General features: G+C 32.8%; 1 protein-coding gene across 1 annotated transcript in view; it reads left to right on the top strand.

Moving 5' to 3' along the window:
• The window catches only part of LOC125996282 (cysteine-rich venom protein TEL1-like), a 73,477-nt gene that overhangs the window by 21,108 nt on the left and 34,266 nt on the right, over positions 1-18,103 (top strand). The window contains exons 2-3 of the mRNA XM_049765225.1: positions 11,398-11,514; positions 13,022-13,113. Of these exons, the coding sequence (XP_049621182.1) occupies positions 11,398-11,514; positions 13,022-13,113 (209 nt within the window). The remainder of the gene's footprint in view (positions 1-11,397; positions 11,515-13,021; positions 13,114-18,103) is intronic.

The raw sequence follows: 18,103 nt of genomic DNA on the forward strand, positions 1-18,103 counted from the left end.
TTCTGCCCTTATAGATCAACATGACAAGATTTTATCTAGTACTCCATAAATCTACCCTTTCAAGTATTTAACTAAGAGATTTTTCCCAAAGAATATCTCCCCAGTAAATTTCAGGCTATGGAAGTTCCACTTCAGATTAGAAGTCTCAAGAATGTAGATACCAGTATGTATGATACTTGAAGCAAATGCTTCAAACACTGAGGATGTGAAAACTTACAGTTCAGTTCTTTCAATAACATAATTTGGTACATTTTCAGAGTAAAATATAATTCAGCCAAGACAAAGGATATTTGCCATCTATGACAATACGGGTTGAATAGAGGCTGTTATGCTGAGTCAGATGAGTCAAACAGAGAGAAATAAGCACTGTATGAAATCCTATATAAGTGGAATCTATAAAATAAAATTAGTCTCATAAAGATTTTTCTTTCATAATAAGAGATGGGAAGAAGGTACATGTAGGTGAGTGTTACAGATGCTGTTGAAGTGTGTGATTTCTAATTAATAGTACAAAGGCCTAGCGATATTCTGCACAGTACAGTAATTATATATCAGAGTATTCAGTTGCAATCATCAAACTTGTAAGAGACCAGAACTTAATCATTTCAATGACAAATAAATAAAAATTATTAGATACATGATAAAAATCCATTTGATAATGTATTTATTATCATAAATAATAAGGTAATTATATTACAATGGAAATATTACAATATATATTGAACTTATAATAGCAATCATAAATTTTATAGTGCTAAGTTAAATATTCTTTACTTAGTAAAGAAGTGTTGGCAAATTCATAGTAGGTAAAGAGAAAATTAAGGAATAACATAAATTGGAAAAGAGCATACATTTCCTTTAATCTGCTTCTATTAAAATATATTTAGGGGGCCGGGCGGTGGCGCTGGAGGTAAGGTGCCTGCCTTACCTGCGCTAGCCTAGGAGACGGACCGCGGTTCGATCCCCCGGCGTCCCATATGGTCCCCCAAGCCAGGAGCGACTTCTGAGCGCATAGCCAGGAGTAACCCCTGAGCGTTACCGGGTGTGGCCCAAAAACCAAAAAAAAAAAAAAAAAAAAAAAAAAAAAAAAAAAATATATATTTAAATATGAGTTGAAGTGATAGCACAGCTTGTAGGGCACTTGCCTTGCACACTGCTGACCTAGTTTCAATCCCTGGATTTCCATAGAGCCTCCTGAGTCTGTTAGGAACGATTTCTTTTTTTTTTTATTGTGGGCAAAATGAATTACAAATCTTTCACAGTAATATTTTTCCAATAATATTTTTATTTAAACAAAATAGTTACAAAATAATAAATACTTAGTTACAAACATGATTGTGGTTGTTTTTCAGTCATATAAGAGGACACCCCCCCATCACCAGTGCAACATTCCCACCACCAATGTTCCAAATATCCCTACTCCTCACCCCGCCCCCATCTGTACTCTAGACAGGCTTTCTATTTCCCTCATACATTTTCATTGTTAGGATAGTTCACTATGTAGTTATTTCTCTAACTAAACTCATCACTCTTTGTTGTGAGGTTCATGAAGTGGGCTGTAACTTCCAGCCCTCCTCTCTTTTGTCTCTGTAAACTATTGCAAGAATGTCTTTCATTTTTCTTAAAACCCATAGATGAGTGAGATCATTCTGCGTCTTTCTCTCTCTCTGACCTATTTAACTCATCATAATAGATTCCATGTATAGAAAAATTTAATGACTTTGTCTCTCCTGATGGCTGCAAAATATTCCATTGTGTATATGTACCACAGTTTCTTTAGCCATTTATCTGTTGATGGGCAACTTGGTTGTTTCCAGAGTCTTGCTATGGTAAATAGTGCTGCAATAAATATAGGTGTAAGGAAGGAATTTTTGTATTGTATTTTTGTGTTCCTAGAATATATTCCTAGGAGTGGTATAGCTCGATTGTATGGGAGCTCGATTTTCAGTTTTTGGAGGAATCTCCATATCGCTTTCCAGAGCGGTTGAACTAGACGGCATTCCCATCAGTCACCGTAATATTTAAGGCACATAGTAGTACATTAATGGATGAGGGGCATTCCCACCACCAGTGTTGTCCTTCTTCCAACCCTGTTCCCAGCATGCATCCTTCTTCCCCCTCCTCTACCCTCCGTAATGCTAATGCAGCTGTTCCCCCATGTACAACTTGATGTAGATTGGGTATCATTTCTGTTGTCGTTAACTTTGGATTTTGTGTTCAAGTCTGACCACTTTTTCCCACCAAATGGACACATGACTGTCTGGTCTTGTACCATGCATTTTTCTCCCTCCAAATATGATGCTGATCAAGGTGATTCCAGTAATGTGGCTCTATTGGAGATATAAGAAGGTATACGGGAGGAGTCTGTTTAGGACAGATTCTAGGAATGATTTCTGAGCACAGTGTGGAGTAACCTGTGAGTGCTACCAGGTGTGTCCCCCCAAACCAATATATATATATATAAATATATATATATATATACATATATTTCAACTAATCAACCTTTTTTATAAATGTATTAGTTATACTAAATTAATTCTAATTCTACAGTGAACCTATGGCTAAGGATTTGTTTTTTGAAGATATAGAGGATCAAAAATGATTGTTATTTTAGTTCTCCCTAAAGTTCTCCAATAAAATTGGGCTTTGACTACCTAATTTAAAGATTAAATAAGATTTACATTCAAGCACATTGACTGCTCCATATCTGCCTGATTTTAATACAAAACCCAGATAGTCATAGTTGCTATCTTCAATATTGATGCTTGGCGGAGAGTACTTTATGAGCACAGATTAAGATGCTAAATTTAATTGAGACCTCTAACTGAACATGAAAAAGCAAACAGTGAAACCTGACCTTCTTCAGGTCCCTTTGACTCTCAGATTCCAGAGGAGTGACAATGTACATAAAATCATGCATAAAAATAAAGCTTTTGAACAGCCAAATAAAAATGTTTTTGTTATGTATCAAAACTTTGAGACTGCCTTGATCTTGAGAAGTAGTTCTTTTTTTTTTGTTTGGTTTGGTTTGGTTTGGTTTTTGGTTTTGGTTTTGGTTTTGGTTTTTGGGCCACATCTGGTGATGCTCAGAAGTTACTCCCGGCTATGGGGGATCAAACCAAGGTTCGTCCTAGGCTAGCGCTGGCAAGACAGACCCCTTACCTCTTGCGCCATGGATCCAGCCTTGAGAAGTAGTTCTTATAAGATGGTTTTCCAGTTAATATAGTACCAATAATAATAGATTTTTGCACCCTTGTAATATTTCACATAGTCAACTCAAAAGACAAATTTTTAAAAATTAAATGAAGATAAAATCAAGACACTCAAACAGGAAAAAATATATGTGGAGGGGTGAGATTTTGAACCAGTTCAAAAATCAGAAAGAAAAACAATAGAAATGCTTGGAAGGAGACTTTGGAGGTTTTCAAATTTTGGATCCTGTGTTTGATTTTCAGAAATTCTTCCACAATAGTACTCTTCGCCATCCAAAATTCTAGTAAAAAGATTATGGTGATAATTTTTACCTTTAAATGTTAAAGAGAAGGAAAAGAAGAAAATATTAAAATCTTTAACATTTGGGGAAAATAAATGTATGTGTATACTCAGCATGGAATACGAGTCTAAGAAATTCAGAATGTCTCTTGATTCCTGATATCTTCTCCACATTTCTGGGATGGTATATAATTAAGGTAAAAAAAAGACCCTAAAATAAAACCTGTAAGACAGTTCTTGATACACATTGTTCAGTTCACAAAAACAGCAGATCTACTAGAAAGATGGCTCAAGGATATTGACTATCTGCCAATCTCACTGGTATAAGATGATGCAAAATTAAAGATAATACATTTATGAGATCTAATTATCTAATAAAAATATAGTAGTATAAGGTGACACACCATTAAAGATGATACCTCATGTTTACTTGACTTGAATTTCAATGATATGATAATGATAAGAAATGATAACATTTTTTTTCATGTGCCTATTAGACATTTGTTTGTCCTTTTCAGAAAGATATCTATTCATTTTCACTCCCCATTTTGAGGGAAATTTAGGTTTGTGGAGGTTTATCTGAGTATTTTGTATATACCAGACATAAACCCTTTATCTGATGTATTGAGCACAAATATTTTCTCCCACTCAGTTAACTGTCTTTTAGTTTTAGCCTGTGTTTTTTTGCCAGACTTAAACATTTTTAGTTTGACCTTTTAGTAGGTTTTATATGTTCACTTGATTCTGTAATCTTTGCCACTAAAGACACCTTTGAGGTCTAGATTTGGAGCATTCTGCCTATTTTTCAAGTCTGATATTAAAGTCTTTTATCTACTATGAGTTGACTTTTGTGTAAGGTGTGAGACAGAGATCCAACTTTAATTTCTTACAAATGGTTATCAAATTGTCCCAACACAATTTGTTAAATTGAGGTAAAAGATAAAATGTAATAACAGGAGGCAGAAAAGTTGGGACCATATCACCCAGCACAAAGTGTGATGTGAACAGACATTACACATGATGCAGAAATAGTTAACCCTGCCATTAGCACATGAAGTGCTGTGAATAAATCCTGGGCACTTATCCTAGCTTCTCTGATATGGACTTTAGAAAGAAACAGTGAAGATGTTAAAAAAAAAAAACTAAAAGAAACCACAAAATAAACTGAACAAACCACAAATAAGACAAGACACAAGTGGATATGAGAGCAGAAATGAGAATACCACAAACTGAAATAAAAGGTAAAAAAATGTTGTAGGCAAAATGAAAAATTCACTGGAAGGTCTCATTAGCCAAGTAACAGTGGATAAGGACAAATCATTGAGCCTGAAGATGAGCTTCATAACACCTTCATATAACAGAAGTTTAAAGAGTCAAAAATAAATAAACTAAAGATGGAAAACATTCTCAACATAAGTGAACTGATGACAATAGAACTGTGGGATAAATTTGATAGGAAAACATACATCTATGGAGCTACAGAGGCTCAGGAAGAAAACCCCCATGGGAAAAAAATCAGAAATAATCATAGCTGAAAAGTTCCCAGAACTGAAGTATTCATGCAACAACATCCTCATTTTCTGAAGTGTGCCAGCTAAAAGAGACCCAAAGGAAAGAACTAAAAATTACATCTTAGTTGAAATCATGAAAACTATAGATAGTGATGGAATACTGAACACAGCCGGTCAAAAAGAAAAAATTACATTAAAAGAAGTATTCTTACAAATTACAGCATATTTATCACAAGCAATTCTCAAGGCCCAAAGGCAATGGAAGGATCCAAAGCTCAATGAAATGAATTCTTTGTGAAAGATACTTTACTCAACCAGGATTTCATTCAGGTTTGAAGGAAGGATACATAGCTTCATGGATAAACATCAGCAGAGACACTTTACAGACATAAATCAACCTTAAAAGAATAACTGAAGGGTATGCTTTAAGGAAAGGCAGACCCAACAAACACACCAAACCCCTACTAAAACCTGACACTTAATTCTATAACAATCATCCCTCTCAAAATCAGCAGACTAAATGCACCAGTTAAGAGAGACAAAGTGGCAAAATGGATCAAAACACTGATGCTAACATTTTGCTTCCTGCATGAACACAGCTGAATATTTATAGCTAGCACATACTTGTCTGTCAGAGATTGGGAGACAAACTTTCAAGCAATCAACTCCCTTAAGAAATCTGGGGTGGGGGCCAGAGCTGTGGTGCAAGCGGTAAGGCGTTTGCCTTGTACTCACTAAACTAAGATGGACGGTGGTTCAATCCCCAGTGTCCTGGTTCAATCTCCAGTGTCCCATATGGTCCCCCAAGGCAGGAGCTATTTCTGAGTGTATAGCAGGAGTAACTCCTCAGCATCACTAGGTGTGGCCCAAAAACAAAACAAACAAATAAAAAGGAATCTGGGGTGTCTCTTTTAAAGAAATAAATGTGAAAAATGTATTATTATAGTCAGAGTAATTTATCAAATCATTAATTCATAAATGTAGGTAAATTTAATAGATGAGTATCAGAAAATAGATGGTAATAATTTGCAAAAATGTTTTAAAATTTATGTGGATAATCTTAAAGTAATGTCAAAAGTGCAGTTAACACACAGCAGTGAAAGTTGACTATTATTTAACAAACACTGTTTCACCATTATTGTTCTGGGTTTACTAGCACAGCCAGAGCTTGCCAAAATAAGAAATAGGTGTAGTGCATAATATATTTGTCTGCCTCTCTGTCTCTCCACTTTTCTTCTCCCAACAGCTAAAAAAGATACTTTATTCTTCTCCAGGAAACAAGTGAGGACATTTACATTTTAAGGTAAATATTTTGGTGTCAATTTATTCATATTCTTTTAGGCATAAATCATAAAAATAAATAAATTCAAAATTTTCAAAATTGTATTGATAGTTTTCCAAATTATCACAATATATTTTAGTATTTTAAACAAGAAGAGTAACTCTTCTTGTTCTTATAACTCTTATAAGTTCTTATAAGAACTCTTGTTCTTATAACTCTTTTCTCCAAAAGCATATATTACCATTTTAATATTTAAATATTCTGTAAAACTTTTTTCTAAAAAAAGCAGTAAAATTAATTTCATATTTAAGACATTTATAAATTATCATATTATAATTATTTTAATAAGAAAATAAATACTAAATTTATATTTTCCACACTACCATATTAATTAATACCATATTAATTATTAATATATTAATAATATATTATTAATGTATTAATAATGCAATATTAATATTAATAACTTAATATTAACATGTATGAATGTTTTAACTTAAATACACTAAAATAAGTAAGCACAGAAAGCTAAGGATAATGTATTTAATTCATAATAAAATTTTATAATGATAGTTATATTTTTCCTAAGATAAGATATAATTATTTTATTTTTTATATTTATTGATATTATTTATTTATAAAGTGTACTTAGATCCAAGTAAAATTAATTAACCTTTTAGAACTTTCAGTCTAATGTCATTCTAATATATGTAATTTAAATATTATTCCTTTATGTATATCAAATGTATATTTTAAAAAAGATGCAATTTTGATATAGAACTAAAATTTTTCAGTAAATAGAAGTGATCCTGGATAAACATGAATAAATGATGAAACTATCTAATGCAAATGATTATTTGTATCCTAATGTAAAGAATTTAAAATATTTTACTAATGTTTTTCATTTAGAAAATTTAGGGAGGCTGGGCTGGAGCGGTGGTGCAGAGGTAAGGCATTTGCCTTGCATGAGTCTGACCTAGGACTGACCATGGTTCGATTGCCAGGCGTCCCATATGGTCCCTCAAGCCAGGAGTGATATCTGAGCACATAGGCAGAAGTAATCGGTGAGCGTCACAGGATGTGGCTCCAAAACAAAACAAAATCACAAAAACAAATAAATAAATAAAATAAAAAAAGCAAGAAAGAAAATTTAGGGTGTAGCTAAAACGATAGCACAGCTGTAGGGAGTTTGCCTTGCACAAGGCTAACACACAAGATGGACCCCAGTTTGATTCCTGGGCATCCCATAAGTTCCCCTGAGCCTGTCAAATGCAATTTCGGACCGCAGAGCCAGGAGTAACCACTGAGTGCTGCCGGGTGTGGCCCCAAAAATAAAAAAAAAGAAAATAGAAACAAAAGAAAATGTAGGGAGAGTATATACCATCATGACAGTTAAGTTTAGCTCATCAGCTAACTTATTAAAAGAGTATCATTAGAACTTTCTCTAGAATTATTAAAGCATCAATACCTATAATGCATGTGTTCCATGCCTGTGTTATTTTATTATAGTTTTGATAACATGGTTGCAACAGTATTAAAGATAAAGATTTTATGTAAAAAATGATTGCACTTCACCACTACAAAATATCCAAGAACTTCCACCACTGAATGTGTAGCTAAGAGTTGACTTCTTCATTCTCCCCACTCTGCACTCACTACTGATACTATAAGCATCATCTAAAGCCAAAGACTTGTCATAGCTTAAAGCTACATATTCATGTTTTATTTATCTGAATACCAGATGTAAAAATTATTCAGAATTTGTCTTTCCTCTGATATATTAATATAAATTAATTAATACAATTGCAGAATATCAAAGGGAACTCCCTGCTATAACCCATGCCATAGTGAACTCAAACTTCCATCATTTCCATTATGTATATAAGTCACAACTTTATATTTTATTCGTTCATCTGTCATTGGTCATTTGAGTTGTTTCCATATCTTGATAATACATATGAGATAATACATTGAATATGGGTGCATGAGTCTTTGCAAATTAATAATTTTGTTTTATTGGGATAGGGTAGATGCTAAAAGTAAAATTACGATGTAATATGGAATCCCTACTATTACTTTTATGAGAAAATGTCATATGTATTTTTTCCTCATAAAGTCTGACTCAGATGACAATCCCACCAACACTGAGTGAGAGTTCCTTTCTCACAACACTCCCATGAACAGTGGTTATTTCTACTGTTTTGATATGAAACATTATCATTGATATAAAATAATATCTGTTTTGATTTTTATTTCCCTAATAATAAGTGAAATCAATATTTTTAAATTGCCTACTGGCCATCTGTGTGTCTTCTTCGTGAAAGTATTTGGTCACCTCCAGTTCACATTTTTTGCAGGTTATTAGTTTTCTGTTTTTAATAAACTTTGTGAGTGCTGTATATATCTTAGTTATTAGCACTTTATTTGATTATGGTGAGCAAGTGTTTTCCATCATTCAATATGTATCTTTTCTATTTAAGCATCAATCTCATTTATCATGTAATTTTTCGGGCCACACCCATTTGATGCTCAGGGGTTACTCCTGGCTAAGTGCTCAGAAATTGCCCCTGGCTTGGGGGGACCATATGGGACGCCAGGGGATGAACCATGGTCCGTCCTTGGCTAGCGCTTGCAAGGCAAACACCTTACCTCTAGCGCCACCTTGCCAGCCCCTATCATGTAATTTAAAAATTTTTTATTTAGTATTATTTTTTTATTTTTCCCAAAGAAGTTAAATAGTTGAAGACACATCTGAGTTCACATTTTGGTTTTTGGGTCACACCTGACAGTGTTCAGGGGTTATTCATGCCTCTATGCTCAGAAATCACCTCTGGCAGGCACAGGGGACTATATTGGATGCTGGGATTCGAATAACCAACCTTCTGCATGAAAGGCAGACACCTTACCTCCATACTATCTCTCCGACCCCTAAGTTCCACATTTTGAAGAGCTATTCCTATTTTTTCTTCAATGTATCAATGGAATCTAGTCTATGCTTCAATCTACATTGAATTAACTTTTATGTATGATGAAAGATGAATATCCAGTTTCTTATATTTGCATGTGGCCAACCATTTATCTTGGCACCATTTGTTAGAGATTTTTTTACACTGCTTTATGTATAGGTTTGCTTCATCATTTATTAACTGTTGTAAATCTGAGTTAATTTTTGGGCTCTTAATTCTATTCCATTGATATGAGAGTATCTTTATTCTGGCAGCTCACAATTTTGATTACTCTAACTTCATAATATAATTTAGAATCAGAAAATGCAATGCATCCCAGATTCTTTTGTGTATAGGTATAAATGAAGAGGAGTAGTTTTTTAGAATAAAAAGAATTTGCAAATGTTATCCCTTTACAATTTCTCCATAGAGAAAGCGACATTTTTTTTTAGCCCTGGGACATAGTGTTCTACAAGAGCAAATATTCTTTATTTTGGCTGGACACACATGAAAAAAATCAGAGGCTAATCCTAACTCTGTACACAATGGTTGCTCTTGGCAATGCTTGTTGTCCATACAATGCCAAATATCAAACCAGGTTCATATGCAAGACAAATACCTCAATTCATGTACTATCTCTCCAGATACCTCTAGTGCTTAAGAGATTACTTTGGTTGATATAACCCTTAGATATTCTATTTACTTTATTTAGTAAACTTATCTATTCATATAATAACATCAACTTCTTGTCAAAAAAAGTTTTAAATCTATATTGATAACTAATATAGAGAGACACAATTATATATGGATAATAATTTTTCTAGCCTATTTATAAATCAATCAGAATTTTTAATTAAATGAAAAAATTTTAATACTTTATTTGGTCTACCATATAATTAGAAATGATATTAATGGAGAGTTATTTACAAAACATTAAGGAGATCTTAAGGACATCAAAGAGGACTAATGCATTGTTACCTCATTAAGAGTAAATATGACATCAAATAGTAAAAATAATTCTACTGATACTTGAATATGGAGGACCTTTTTCTAGGAAATGAAGAAAGAAGCTTTAATTTAGATAATGGACCTATTGTGTAATTGGATATCAAAATTTTAACATTTATAGTTATAGATCAAGAGTTTCAGTAATGTACTTCTGTTGTTCTTTATTATACTCATGGGAGGCTTGCTTTTAAGACTAAATCATCATTCAAAGAGAACTAAGTGATAAATCTTGAATTGTTCTGTTACTGATTATATAGCAAGATAATTCATAGATAATTATACCATGAATACTATATAATTAATTGTTCAATTTTTTTCTAGAAATGGCATTATTCCCAATGTTACTATGTTTTATTGCTGTGTTATTTCAATTCTTTACTGCAAGTGAACAGGTATGGTAAAGTTTGGTATGGTAAAGTTAAAACCTTTGCAAAATAATTTATACATCCTTAGTGGGACAGCAAGCTATTAGGTATATAATCTAAGGTAACTAAAAGATCTATAAAAGCTAACATTATAAAATACTAATCATCTACTCAAAGTTTTGAACACAATTATATCTGAGACTCTGGCAATAAATATAGATTTGTTTTCTAGTTACATGAGGATTATTGTACACTGGAAATACAATAGTGTGTGTGTGTGTGTGTGTGTGTGTGTGTGTGTGTGTGCATGTGGGTGGAGAGGAAGGGAGAAGAGACAAACAGCAGATAAAAAAATGATTACCCACTGGGGCTGTTAAGTCCCACCACCATCCCCAGACCTGGGAAATATAGCAGCCTTTCTTTCCCAGCAAGCTCTACCCACGTTAAAGGACTGCAACCTCTGGCATCAGTTAAGCCTTTGGCATTTTCAGCAATGTAGCCATCATCTGCCTACAATAGTTTTTAGATTTTTTCCAATAATGTCCAATATATAGAAAACTTTAAATCATAGTAAAATAAAGGAATAAACTATCAAACATGAATTACTTTCTGATTCTCAAAGCTTCAAAATTGCCACTTTTTTATTCTAATGATTTTGGATCAGTTTCATCAATAATGCCTAACTAATATTGACTAGAACCAATGATTTTTAAAAGTGATCATTGTGGCCTTGGATAAATTAGTCATACATATAACTTTTAGAAATATTTTTAAAATTCTTTATTTCTCTTTAGAAATCAGCTATTTTTTCATTGTCAACTGATCTAGTGAAAAACCAAAAGGAGATTGTAAACAAACACAATGAATTTAGAAGATCAGTTTTTCCGCCTGCCACCAACATGCTAAGAATGGTAAGAGAAAATAGAATGCTATAGATCAATATGGATTAAAAATAGCTTAATAGATTGTTTTGGACCAGCCTGGGGAAAAGTAAATAAGTAGCTCAGAAGTGGCATTGCATGAAGATATTGTGGCTACAAATTTTCAGGCTGCATATTGCTATTAGAGCTGTATTTTTTAGTGAGTAGGCCAAAACAAAAAAATATAATGTCCCCTTTTAATGTTTAATAGCCTGTTAACATCATAGGATAAAAGAGAATAATTTGTTAGAATTTATTTATGAGCCCAGAGAGATAGCACAGCGGCATTTACCTTGCAAGCAGCCAATCTAGGACCAAAGGTGGTTAGTTCAAATCCCAGTGTTCCATATGGTCCCTTGTGCCTGCCAGGAGCTATTTCTGAGCAGACAGCCAGGAGTAACCCCTGAGCACTGCCGGGTGTGACCCAAAAACCAAAAAAAAAAAAAAAAAGAATTTATTCCTTTATATATTCATTTTCAGAATTTCACATGTATTTGGATAGAATTTTCTTCTTAGAAAACAAATATTTACAATTTCAGAGTATCCAATAGTTCTTCTGAAGACCTCCCTGATTTGCTTTGAATTAATAAAGTATATACTTCCGGACCTCGAGTAATTAATTTTATTTACATTTTCTGGAATTTTTCTATTTATTTTTATTTGAAACAATTTCTTAATAGGCTCAAAAGAATGTGTACTTATCTTTCCAGTCTCTTTGAGCACAGCCTTATATACAATATCGACATCATCCCAGTCATCACTATCTATTCCCCTGGGATTTTAATTAATACCCTAGACTTTCCTATCATATCTGTTGCTAGAAGCAAATCTTCAAGTTCTATCAACTTACAGCTTAAAGCAAACTTCTTAAAGAAATGAAGTACCCCCAAACTGGCTTACACTTATACATTTTATTAAATAGATTGTTTCAAGTTCAATCAAAGATTATTTACCATGGCCTTGGTTCAAAGCTCAACTCTCTTAAGATAGGATGGAATTTTTAATATCATTTAATAATGGTTAAAGAGCTAGTTCTTAGAATTAAAACCAAATTTCTGAGCATCAAACAATCAGTGTTTATGTTTTTCTGATCTCTATCTCTCCTTATCTAAGATCAAGAAAACCTTTTCCTTTTATGAAAATTTTCACATTATTTTTAATCACGTGACAACTTTTCTGGACCCAGAAATAAAAGATCACTTGTTCTCAAAGATATTCAGGGAAAATCAAAAAAAAAAAAAAAACCACAAACCTGGGAATGAAGTATCTCAAGTCACTGTAATAGAAAATATAATCTTAATGCTTCCACATTTATCAGTATTTACTAATTCTACTAAAAGTCTTTGTGTGTAAAAACTGTAGCCATAAATAGCCCACTAACTAATATTTTCCAATTGCTTACAATTGTTGTATGATCTGATTATGAGAATTATAAAGATTCTTTTTCTTTGTGTATAATTCACTAAGCTCATATCCATTTTTTACTTGTTCCTTTTAGCAATGGTGTAATGAATCAGCACGAAATGCCCAAAACTGGGCAGAGAAATGCACTTTGGAACACAGTTCAAAGGATCAGCGAAGAATCAGTATGTTTATTAATACATATTTGTTGAATAGATAAAAATAAATATAAAGGACATTTTCTTGTTGTTGCATTAAAAAGCCATTGTTAATAAGTGTTCATTTGGATGCTGTTTCTCTCAAGTTTAACTCTGAGTGTTGCACTGGTGAAGGGGGTATTCTTTTTATGAGTGAAACCAAATACGATCATGTTTGTAATCATGGTCTTTAAAGATGTTATTAAAAAAATAGAAATGACTCTGAGGTAACACCGTTTTTAGAATAGTCTCATAGTGTTGCCTCCTAAGTAGACTCAGAGTCAATCAAGTCATTTCCGTCTTTTTCTCACACACACTCTCTCTCTCTTTCATTTTTTATTTGTTTTATTATTTGTTTTGTGGAGCTATACCAGCAGTACTCAATGCCCGGAGTTGGCTCTGCCCTCAGGGATCACTCCTGGCTTTGCACTCAGAGATTACTCCACATGTGGTTCAGAGGACAGTAAAGGGTGAAAGGGTGGTAGGGAGCAAATCCATTTCAGCCACTTGAAAGGCAAGAACTCTACACTCTGTGCTATTGCTCAGACACATCTTCCTCTATTGTTAAGTGTAAAAAAATAGCTTTCAGGGGCGTAAATAATCATCAATGAAGTCATATGTGTGAAATATAAAATTCGACTGAGTTTTAAACTGGTTGCCTACTCTTATTGTGTATCCTGTTTAGTTTTAAAAACTATTTATTGTTGTTTGATAACTAGTTTGAAAATGATTCAGTTATTATATCATATTTAAAATGTTTGTGTAATTGTTTTAATTTGTCCAACTTCCTTACAAAACACAAAATCATCATCATTATTAACATGAATTCTAACAAGAAATAGAAAAACAATAAAATGGAAAATCATGTTGTGGATCATTAAACAAAATACATAAATTATTTAAAATTGTATAGATATGAGCAGGCTTGATTTAAAAGTAGTAAATAACTCAACTATTTTTAAAGAAGTACTATCCTTTGTTATATTTTTGTTACGAAAATGTAAGTTATGAAGAGAATGTTTCTAGTCAGTCAAAAACTCAAAGCAAATGATATTAAGACTATCACTATTGCCTGGTTACTGAATCTATTTAATATATACTCAGTGTTTATATATATATATATATATATTTCACTGAAATTGAAAGTGTATATCAAGCATACACAGCAAAAAAAAAATTTAGCACCTGCAAATTAAACAACTCACTAATGAACAAAGAGTGGATCAGAGAAGAAATAAAAGAGGAAATCAAAAGATTCCTGGAAATAAATGAGAACAAAGACACAAATGATCAGTGAGAAAATGAAATTATTAAATACCTCACTACATGGCTATCTTATGTAGTTAAGACAATCAGAAGAAGAGAGATAAATATAGAATGACTCTTTCATATGTAGAAACAAAGTAAGGGGATATCAAAAGTAGATCTTAATTGTTTATTTTTCCAATGAAGTTGGGGTTGGAAGAAGACTTTGAGACACTGGAACTATTACTAACAAGATAAATCGTAGTGCCTACATTTAAATATCATTTACTTTTAAAATCTTAATTTCTTACTTCCCTCTTACAGAAGCCAGAAAGAATAGTTTAAACTCTTATTTAAATTAGCAAATAACAAGTCAAGGTCTATAGATAAACATACTAGTTTTTATAGGAGGTGGGGAATTCACATGCAGTGCTCAAATTGTGGGCTTAAAATTGGTCATACTCCGACAAATTGGCTGAAATAATTAGTTTTGTACTGACAAGTGATATACTGTTCTAACCAGCAGCTCTGAGGGCATCATGGTATTCCAGAAACTGGTGAGGAAGTCCTATGGTTACAACAGTTTTCTCTGAAAATCATATGGTGCCAGAAAATTGTACTGGTACTAGAACACTCAGGCACCAATATATAAATGCTCCCAAACATCTATGATCATTTCCCAAACATCTAATAATAAAATCATATAAATTAAAAAAATATTTTGAAATCTGTATGTTCTGTCTCATCTGTTCTTTTATTTCTTTCACTGTGTCTTTAACTTCTGTTCTTTTTATTTAACCCTTTCCATTCTAATTTTAAAATTTTTGGGTCACACCTAATGGTGCTCAGGAATTACTTCCTGGCTCTGCACTCAGAAATCGCTTCTGGTAGACATGAAGGACCATATGAGTTGCAGGGGTTCATACCACCATTCTTACTGGATCAGCTGCGTGCAAGGCAAACTCCCTACAGCTGTGCTATCTCTCTGGAACCTACTTTCTATTCTTTCACTGTCCTCTTTTGTTTCTGTTCTTTCACTCATTCCCTAAATTATTTAAGAAAATTTAAACTATTTCTTTTGATTTTCTGATTAAAGAGACACCTATAAGTTAAGAAATTTTTATTCCCCCTAGCCACTTGCTTTATTTTCAATTATCAAAGTCCGTATATTTTCCTATTCATTGATTTCTGCTCTAAGCTTTGTTATTTCCTTCTGTCTTCCTATTTCTCATTTATTTTGATGATAGCATTCAAACTTTATAAGCTGTGACATTAAATTATTTATGTAGGCCCCCATTTTCCTTCTTGTTGAATGCTTGCAACATTATTAATTTTCCTCTTAGAATAGCTTTAGCTGTGTCCCATAGATTTTGATCATTTGTGTCTTTGTTCTCATTTATTTCCAGGAATCTTTTGATTTCCTCTTTTATTTCTTCTTTGATCCACTCTTTGTTCATTAGTGAGTTGTTTAATTTGCAGGTACTAAATTTTTTCTGCTGTGTATGCTTGTTATACACTTTCAATTTCAGTGAAATATGATCCAAGAAGGTAGTATATACAATTTCTATACTCTTTATTTCACGTAGGTATGTTTAATGGGCTAGCATGTGGTCTATTTTGGAGAATGACTCGTGTGCATTGGAAAAGAATGTGTAACCAATTTTTGAGAATGGAGAGCCCTATTTATATCTACTCGGCGAATGTTTTTCCATTGCTTCTTTCAGTGCTAGTATATTCTTGTTAGATTTCAGCCTCGTTGACCTCTCAAGTGGTGTTGAAGTTTCCCACTATTATTTTTTTTTTTGAAATCTTCCTTCAAATTTGTCAGCAGTTGTTTTCAATATTTTCTGGTCCTTCATTAGGTGCATACTTGTTTAGGAGTGTGATTTCTTATGGTTGTAAATATTCCTTAATTATTATGAAATATTTATTTCTGTCCCTTATAAGATTTTTAAATCTATAATTTGTGTCATCTGAAATTATTATGACCATGACAGCCTTTTTAATGGAGTTGTTTGCTTGAATGGATTGTCTTCCAAACTTTGAATTTGAGTCTATGTTTGTTATGACTATTCAAATATCTTTCTTGTATGCAACAAAACAATTTATTTTGCATTCTGTGGTTCTCAACTGGTGCACTTAGTCCATTGTTGTTGAGAGAGATGATTGTCATGAGATTTAGTGTAATTTTTATGTAGGAGCTTGGTGTGTCCTGTGGTCTGTCTTATCTTGAAGTATATTTTTCACTTTATTCTGTAAGTCTGTAAAATTTCTAAGCTGATACTTATTCATAAAGTTGGGTATAATTCCTTCAAACTTAAATATAAGTCTGGCTGGGTGAAGTACTTTGGCAATGCATTAATTTTATTTGAATTTCATTGAAGGTCTCTTGTGACAAATCTACTGTAAATCTTAGGAATGCTTATTTGAATATTATTTTCCCATTGATCTTGCTGCTTTCAGTATTCAGTCACTATCTAAAGGGTTCTTTATCATGCCTAAGATATGTCTTGGGTGCTTTTCTTCAAATTTCTTTTGCCTGGTATTCTTTGAGCATGTAGGTTTTGGTTGCATGTACTCTTGGCTCTGGGAGTTTCTCTGCAATGATGTTCTTGATTGTTGATACTTCATAGGGGTTTTCTTGTGCTGTGGTACTCTAATAATTTTTACATGATTTCTGTTGAGTTTAATGAACACTTCTATTTTTGTTTTTTTCCCAATGTTTGATCATTTGTTTGAAGCTCTTTTCCAACCTCTTCTGTTGTATGGATTTGTTTTGCATCTCATTTTTCAGCTCATTGATTCTGTCTTCAGCCACTGTTACTCTGTTGTTTAGGCTTTTCAGTGATATTTTTTTTTCATTTACCTACCAACTATTTCAACCCTATTATTACAATTTGAAGTTTTCTTATTTCTTTTTTTTAAATATTTTTATTTATACACCTTGATTACAAACATGATTATGGTTGGGTTTCAGTCATGTAAAGAACACCTGCCTTCACCAGTGCAACATTCCCATCACCAATGTCCCTAATCTCCCTCCTCCCCACCCTACCACCGCCTGTGCTCTAGACAGGCTTTCTACTTCCCTCATTTATTCATATTGTTATGATAGTTCTCAATGTAGTTATTTCTCTAACTGTACTCACCACTCTTTGTGATGAGCTTCATGTAGTGGGCTGGAACTACTAGACCTCCTTTCTTATTTCTAATCTCAGATCCTCTTGATTCTTATTTGTGGCACATTTAGTATGTTGCATGTCTTTTTTGAGTTTTATGAGGATCCTCCATATTTCTTCTCTAAAGTCATTATCTGAGAGACTAAAATTGTGGTTGGTACTTGTTTAGTCATTTGAACTACCATCTTAGTTCTCTAAGCATGGTTGTTACTGTGTTGTTTCCCTACCATGCTAACATTCCTTGACTAGGAGAGGATGTGGTTTCTGGAGTCATATAAAATAATACTTCTATATATTTATCTTATTTCATATATAGATAATACTTTGTGATTAGGGGTGAGACTGACAAAATATAGGTAATAAGAACAGATCTATGTACTGGCAAGATTATAATACAAAAGTGAAAGAAAAATAGGCATACACTTGTAAAGAAATCATTTACTCTGTCAGTAAAGTCTATTATTTGATAATAAAGGATTAAATGATTAATAAAGAAAATATAATTTAGCTACTTGAAGTCTAATATCTTATTTAATTTTTTTTCTTGAGACCATTAAA

Source organism: Suncus etruscus, chromosome 18 (assembly GCF_024139225.1).
Source record: "Suncus etruscus isolate mSunEtr1 chromosome 18, mSunEtr1.pri.cur, whole genome shotgun sequence".
NCBI classification, from domain to species: domain Eukaryota; kingdom Metazoa; phylum Chordata; class Mammalia; order Eulipotyphla; family Soricidae; genus Suncus; species Suncus etruscus.